The sequence below is a fragment of the Salvelinus alpinus genome, chromosome 10, assembly GCF_045679555.1.
Source record: "Salvelinus alpinus chromosome 10, SLU_Salpinus.1, whole genome shotgun sequence".
NCBI lineage: Eukaryota > Metazoa > Chordata > Actinopteri > Salmoniformes > Salmonidae > Salvelinus > Salvelinus alpinus.
The window spans coordinates 50,818,507-50,826,265 of NC_092095.1; the positions used below are offsets into that span (position 1 = coordinate 50,818,507).

A 7,759-nucleotide genomic window follows, 5' to 3' on the forward strand; every position below is an offset into this window, starting at 1 on the left:
CTTCGTTTCATAGTGTAGTTTATTTAAATTTTTATCTATTTTACTCACATGAATTCTTAATTTGCAGTACATTTGCCAATCAGTTGGGCTGCCAGACTTAATTGTCATACCTTCTGCCTCATCCCTCTCAACCATACATTTTTTCAATTCCTCATCATTCCAAGGGGATTTAACAGTTTTTACAGTCATTTTCTTAATGGGTGTGTGCTTATTAGTAACTGGAATAAGTAGTTTCATAAATGTATCAAGTGAAGCGTCTGGTTGCTCCTCATTACACACCACAGACCAGCAAATATTCATTACATCGTCAACATATGAATCACTACAAAATTTATTGTATGACCTCTTATACATTATATTAGGCCCAGCCTTTGGAACTTTGGTTTTCCTAGATATGGCTATTATATTGTGATCACTAACATCCTATGGATTTGGATACTGCTTTAAAACAAATATCTGCAGCATTAGTAAAGATGTGATCAATACATGTTGATGATTTAATTCCTGTGCTGTTTGTAACTACCCTGGTAGGTTGACTGACAAACTGATCCAGGTTGCAGGCACGAGTTACAGTTTGATGTTGTTTCCTGAGTGGGCAGCTTGATGAAAATATACTTCTCTGTTGATATCACATACATTATTAAGCATTTCACACATATTATCCAGATACTGACTGTTAGCACTTGGTGGTCTATAGCAGCTTCCCACTAGAATAGGCTTTAGGTGAGGCAGATGAACCTGTAGCCATATTTCTTCAACAGTATTTAACATTAGATCGTCTCTAAGCTTTACAGGAATGTGGTTCTGAATATAGACCGCAACACCTCCTCCGTTGGCATTTCTGTCTTTTCGGTAGATAACCATGTATTGCTACCACTATATCATAAAAGGTCATATCTAAGTGAGTTTCAGAGATAGTCAGAATATGAATGTCATCTGTTACAAGAAAGTTATTGACTTCATGGACCTTGTTTCTTAGGCTACATATGTTAATATGGGCTATTTTTAGCACTTTTCTGTGTTGCTTGATTGTTTTTAACATGAGTTAGACTTACTCATGTTATTTACATTGGAGCTGATAGTGCAGGGTGAGCTGCATAAAGTGGTCTTCCTGCTATTGCACACCTCCTCAGTGCTAACAGCTAACATTTATTTTGTCTGTGATGTGGACACCAAGGAACTTGAAACTCTCGACCCGCTACACTACAGCCCTGTTGATGTTAATGGTGGCCTGTTCGGCCCGCCTTTTCCTGTAGTCCACGATCAGCTCCTTTGTCTTGCTCACAATGAGGGAGAGGTTGTTGTCCTGGCACTACACTGCCAGGTCTCTAACCTCCTCCCTATAGGCTGTCTCATCATTGTCAGTAATCAGGCCTACCACTGTTGTGTCGTCAGCAAACTTAATGATGGTGTTGGAGTCGTGTTTGGACACACAGTTGTGGGTGAACAGGGAGTACAGGAGGGGACTAAGCACGCACCCCTGAAGGGCCTCAGTGTTGAGGATAAGCATGGCAGATGTGTTGTTGCCTACCCTTAGCACCTAGGGGGCGGCCCGTCAGGAAGTCCAGGATCCAGTTGCAGAGGGAGGTGTTTAGTCCCAAGGTCCTTAGCTTAGTGATGAGCTTTGTGGGCACTATGGTGTTGAACGCTAAGCTGTAGTCAATGAACAGCATTCTTACAAAGGTGTTCCTTTTGTCCAGGTGGGAAAGAGCAGTGTGGAGTGCGTTCGAGATTGCATCATCTGTGGATCTGTTGGGGCGGTATGCGAATTGAAGTGGGTCTAGCGTTTCCAGGATGATGGTGTTGATGTGAGCCATGACCAGCCTTTCAAAGCACTTCATGGCTACAGACGTGAGTGCTATGGGGCGGTAATCAATTAGGCAAGTTACCTTCGCTTCCTTGGGCACAGGGACTATGGTGGTCTGCTTGAAACATGTAGGTAAGTTGTCTGAGTTACGATCCGACAGACTGTGGACATCACCATGGAAAATCGATGCATTTAGATTGAATGTTAAATATTTTCAACCAGGAGGGTATGACTTCACGAAGATACCCTTATGCCAATCTTCCTTGTAGATTGTCAACATTGACAGGAACTGCCCTGCTAATTTGTTTGGGGAGTGGGGAGATCCCAGGAATTGTCCATCTATTTTCCAGCATCTGAACTCACTGGCATGCTGATATTGAAATATCTTCAGCACTAATGTGAACTGTGCCATGGCAGCTCTTTATGGGGGCATGATTTTCACATTTTCGTAAATTCCCTGATCTCTCAGCTCAGCCAGGCTGTCCATCTGAGGGGCCGGGCAAGTGACAATTTTCCCTTATTTGGGGATTCAGACTGCCCGGCGGACCGTGAAATGAGTTCATTTAATCAGACCAAGTAGCAAATGACTGAAATGACTGGTGCTGCAATAATATCACACACCGTCATAATCATTTATACGTTTAGAAAGGGAAAAAAATTCCCCGCTGTTGTTTCTACATGTTGAAACTAAGTTTCTCTACTGAAGCCTACCATGTAGTCAGATATAGGGGAGTTGGCGTGTACGACCAATCTTGTATTCAGTAATTTTTTGCAACTTAAGAGCACAAAAACAAAGGTCATCTGAAATATTAACCACAAATATCTGTAATATGTAATAAATTGCCATATTTAATTTAGAACTTGAAATTGTTGTCCTATTTCCTTGCTTCTCTTCTTAATCAATCATACTGTATCAGAAACCATGCTGTGGCAATCTAGATCTATCATCCAGTCACTTTATCTACATTTTAAAAAAACAAAATGGTTCTCCCATCACAGGGCTCATAATTTCACAGGCGGATCTAGACCGATCCTCATCATCATAAATCTGTGGATAAATGCTCACATGTTTCCATATGCCAACAAAGGAGTCATCCATCCATAACCGGACAGGAGCAGATGGTCAGGAAGGGGAGTGAGGAATAGCACCGCCGTTTATACCTCTTACTCCAGATCTCAAATATTGATTGGCTTTTGAGACTCACTCACATGCCTCAGCCTCAGACTGTGATTGCTGATCAGCATCAGAATGGAGCAGCTTTCTCTTTGAAGGGCTGTCTGTAGACATTGAGATTTTAGTCATTATAAGAAAGTAATGTGTTGTATTGTCTGTCTAGCCTACTCTGGGCACAGACGTCAGTTCAATATCCAGTTTTGATTGACATTTGATTGAGTCAATTAACGTGAATTCAACATGAAATCAACAAAAAAATGGCATTGGATTTAGGTTAAAAGTTGGATGAAAAAAATATGAATTTCACTTACATTGTAGACTTTTTTCTAATCTAATCAAGAAACAGTATTGATTCAACCAGTTTTTGCCCAGTGGGTCTTTGTTTTGAAGGCAAAGTGTTTGTTGTTATCGAGGAAAACAAAGTCAGCTCAGGGGCCTGTTGCACAAAAGTAGAATTAAGACATCCGGGATAAATGACTCAGCTGAGCTCAATGAAGCCAAAACATGTGCGTCCAGGCTTAATTGGTTGCACAAAGACCAAGCCAGGATGAGCAGACACGGATTCATTAAGCCAGGTGAAACCAATCCTGGATAGGTGCGCGCTCACGGCTCACTCAAATAGACCCCGCCACAGATCACAGATTAACTGATTTACCATGGCAACTAGAGCCGCGTACTTTTCCCCGTCGGAAGCACAAATCCTCATGGAGGCATACGAGGAGGTAAAAGATATAATTAAGAAGAAAGGCAACACCGCCACAGTGATAAAGCAAAGAGAAAAAGCGTGGCAAAGTATTGCAGACCGCCTGAATGCGTAAGTAGTGCACAATTACACACTCACCGCTCCGCTGAAACATCACAATTACAATTCAAATATTTAATTCACATCTCCAAAAATGCAGTTGTACTGTAATTATGAAACGGTTAAATTTTTAATTGAAATGCACTGCAGATATGAGTGAAATTGTGTAAAGTAACTCCATCACACTGTATAAAGCTATGATACATTTTTTGATATTTTTACTGAAAACAAGACAAAAATACCAAGTAATTTTTTGCAGTGTGACTCCATTAAATGTGTGTGTGTGTGTGTGTGTGTGTGTGTGTGTGTGTGTGTGTAGATTAAACATGAACGGGCCAAAACGGACATGGCAGCAGGTCAAAATCAAATACAAGAACATTCTGCAGAATGGTATGGTCCCTGACTAATATTTAACAAAGCACAAGCATATATTGTACCCAGAAGGTGCCTGCTCACACATTGTCTGTACTGTTTTAGCAGTGAAAAAGAATACCCACAGACAAGGCACGGGTGGTGGGTCACCAAAGGCTGACCTTACCCCAGCAGAGGACATGGCCTTGGAGCTAAATAAAGGCAGGCCCGTCTTAGAGGGGATCCCTGGGGGGAAAGAGACGAGCATAGGTTCCTCCCAAGATGCCACCCGCTTCATTCAAGGTATGTCCTTCCATCTCTACATGGGATACAACCACATTCATATTGAATCAATTTGGACTGTCTGACTTTGGTTTACCTATTGCCTTGCAGTGTCTGGCAGCACTGTGTTCCTGTTAGAGCCACCAGCACAAGCACCAGACGATGCTGATCCAGTGAGTACTCCATCAAAGGCATACTGTAGGCCTGGCATGTCTTGTCTACTAGCTTCAATATGAATCCGATTAAATGTGATAGGGTGAAGGCCCCAGTGCAGCAGCAACAGCACATGATGGAGACGATGATGAGGAGGAGACCATCTCTCTGGATTCCAGAAGGCATGAGGTATCATGTTAAGACTGTGAAAGTACTATTTACTCTACAATGGTGAGGAGTCCTCATCAAAATCAAAAAATCTAATTTCTTTTACAGGACCCAGATGCTATACAGTGGGAAAACCAGCCTGGCAACATAGTGCGTATTAATAAAAGGACACCACATCCTGCCAAATTCCAGCTGCGCTACTTGTATTGTGTTCACAGAGCTCACAAGCTATCAGAAAGTTGTATGGCAACCACCTCCGGCGCCAAATAGAACTGGCAGACATAGACATTCAGTACAAGAAGAAAAAGATGGAAAATCTTGCACTGGAGTCCGAAATAAAAAAGAGGACAATTAGGAAACTGGACCTTGAAATAAAAAAACTTGAGAGAGAGGTGAGATATGCCTTCAATGTACACTGTATGCTAACTGTAACACAAATGTATTAATCATTATTTTTCTTTCCTCCCCCAGCTCCAAGAAGATGACACAGCTCAAAATAAAAATTAGGTATATTCTCGTAAAGTCAAGTGAGCCATGACATATGAGCTCTTATTGTGAGCACACAGGACGGTGGCATCTTTCTAAGGTTTTTTTTATTTTCCCAGCAATCAGTACAACCAAGTCATCGTTATAAGGCATCGCCCTCTTTTGCCCACCCCCCCAGCACCAGGTGTGGCCACTAGCCTATATGAAGGCCCAAAATTGTGTGTTCCTTTCTGCTCTGACAATGGCATGCCCATTCGTGCGAGATGTGGTGGATGAAGAAGCACTTGTGCTGAGGAGAGCCTTCAGGCGAGAAAGGGTCTTCAGGGACCGGTTGGACCCACTGGCCTTCCCTGATGACCATCTATATGAAAGATACAGGTTTTCTGCAGATGGCATCAGGTATCTATGCAGACTACTGGGTCCCAGGATTAAGCACCGCACTGCACGGAGCCATGCACTGAGTGTGGAGCAAATGGTTTGTGTGGCCTTGCGCTTTTTTGCTAGTGGAGCCTTCCTGTACTCAGTGGGGGATGCAGAACAGCTGAACAAGGCCACAATTTGCCGCACAATAAGGAGTGTGTGTCTGGCTATCAAAGCATTAGCAGATGTCTTCATCTCCTTCCCTGGCCACAGAAGACTCTGTGACATCAAAGAGGAGTTCTATAGGATTGCAGGTAAGAGGATCTACAAATTACAGGACAACTGTTAACACATAGTAGGATACTCATTACTTTGTGTGACAGGTTTCCCCAATGTCATTGGTGCAGTGGACTGCACACACATAAGGATAAAAGCCCCCTCAGGTGCCCATGAGGCCGATTTTGTGAATAGGAAATCCTTTCACAGCATTAATGTTCAGGTGAACATAACTTTTTGATATTGTCCATTGACGAACACTCTGCATTGCCAGTGATGTGCATTGATTGGTGTAATATTCCTCATCTTATGATTTCAGATGGTCTGCAATGCTGACTGTGTGATCAGCAATGTTGTGGCAAAATGGCCTGGCTCAGTCCATGACTCCAGAATCTTTCGGGCCTCTGAAATCTATCAGTGCCTATCACAAGGTAAGCCACACAACCCCTATTTATAACCATCATGGCTGTGTCAAGAATATCACTGTGTTTATGAGGTAGTAATGATGAGATTTTGTGTTGACAGGTGAATTCTCTGGTGTGTTGCTGGGAGACAGGGGGTATGGCTGCCAGCCTTTTCTCCTGACACCTTTCACAGACCCCCAGGAAGCACAGCAGGCCTACAGCCATGCCCATGCCAGGACCAGGGCCAGAGTTGAAATGACCTTTGGCCTCCTGAAGGCACGCTTTCACTGCCTTCACAAATTAAGGGTCAGCCCTGTTAGGGCATGTGATATTACTGTGGCTTGTGCTGTCCTCCACAATGTGGCCTGCCTGAGGAAGGAGAGGGCCCCCAGAGTGCCACCAGCCATGGACTGGGACAATCCGGCAATCTTCCCTGATGACGACAGTGGTCGGCTGCTGAGGGACCAATATGTGTTGAATTATTTTAGTTAGTATGTGTGCTTTCAATTTTGGTTAAATATGTCCTGCGGTGGCAGAGGAATTTGGGTTTTTTTGGGTTCGTTTTTTGACGAATTTGGCCTCTTATGATGTTTGTGCGGTATACTGTGTGTAATACAAGGCTGCAGGGAGGCTACTGCATCCATTCATTTGTCTGTTCAGTTGATGTGTATGGATTTGTCCTGCATTTATTTTAGTGTGCAGACATGCAGGGTGTGTTATATACAGACCTTTGAATGTGTATGTATCATTTTGTATAATATGCTTGGATTCTGTGCTTTCCATCTTGTAGAGTCACTGTGACTTCAGTTTCGAAAGGAGCTGATGGTTTACCTGCTTTGTTTTGTCCTTATTCAATAAAGGAACATAATGTTACACATTGTGTTTTTATATTCATATGGAATGTGTATTTGTTTATATGACAGAGTACTAGGGCCACACTGAAGAAAAAGGATAAAGTCATAAATTTATGAGGCTGGTTCTTTCTGCAGAAAAGCTACATATTGTTTTTACAGTTTTGATACTTATGACAATGTGATACTTAATATTCTGGCACATCAGCATGTCTTTGTTTATGAAACCATACTGAAGTACAATTTCACGAAATGCCCCACATCTGTCATTTTAACAACTGTCCTCCTTTAAAACAACTGGTTACAATATTATGACTTGTGTTTTTTTCCCCTCTGTGGCCCTAATATTCTATCATTTTATATATAGCCTTATAGTCTATGGGAAACTGTAAATTATCTAATGATAGCAACATCATCTAAAAATCATTTTTTATCCAAAATCATTGAAATTAATGATCACAAACGTTTAAATAATAACAGTGGGTCTAGTTATATGTGATAACAATGTATAGTGAGCAGTGAAATAACTATTGGTTTCCATTTGTGGTGACTGCTGACTGACATTAGGGATGAGATTAAATAGATCCTGGAATTTAGCCTGGTCTGGAGCAGGCTAGCTCCACAGAATAAATCTCCATGGTAATT

The 7,759-nt window shown here is 42.1% G+C and overlaps 1 protein-coding gene across 8 annotated transcripts; it reads left to right on the forward strand.

The window, feature by feature from the left end:
• The first annotated feature begins 3,419 nt into the window (after positions 1-3,419).
• LOC139532206 (putative nuclease HARBI1) lies at positions 3,420-7,157 on the forward strand. 8 transcript variants are annotated; one of them, XR_011666521.1, is made up of 9 exons: positions 3,420-3,795; positions 4,103-4,173; positions 4,261-4,437; positions 4,528-4,589; positions 4,672-4,758; positions 4,846-4,887; positions 4,956-5,897; positions 6,179-6,290; positions 6,385-7,157. XR_011666521.1 is itself a non-coding variant. In XM_071329535.1 (9 exons), the coding sequence occupies exons 6-9, from the start codon at positions 5,426-5,428 to the stop codon at positions 6,753-6,755; spliced, it is 1,071 nt and encodes a 356-aa protein (XP_071185636.1). In that variant the 5' UTR covers positions 3,420-3,795; positions 4,103-4,173; positions 4,261-4,437; positions 4,528-4,589; positions 4,672-4,758; positions 4,846-5,425; the 3' UTR covers positions 6,756-7,157. The 8 variants fall into 8 exon arrangements, 7 of the variants coding, with proteins under 7 accessions (XP_071185636.1, XP_071185633.1, XP_071185634.1 ...); XM_071329535.1 differs by adding an exon at positions 5,967-6,082 and having other exon boundaries at positions 4,846-5,897; XM_071329532.1 differs by lacking the exon at positions 3,420-3,795 and adding an exon at positions 5,967-6,082 and having other exon boundaries at positions 3,808-4,173; positions 4,846-5,244; positions 5,343-5,897.
• Positions 7,158-7,759: the final 602 nt, after the last annotated feature.

Excerpts from the sequence above, each read along its gene's own strand:
- LOC139532206 (XM_071329535.1), top strand. The coding sequence starts at position 5,426 with ATGAAGGCCCAAAATTGTGTGTTCCTTTCTGCTCTGACAATGGCATGC. Across the intron at positions 5,898-5,966 it reads GGAGTTCTATAGGATTGCAG|GTTTCCCCAATGTCATTGGT; the intron begins GTAAGAGGATCT and ends TTTGTGTGACAG. Across the intron at positions 6,291-6,384 it reads CTATCAGTGCCTATCACAAG|GTGAATTCTCTGGTGTGTTG; the intron begins GTAAGCCACACA and ends TTGTGTTGACAG.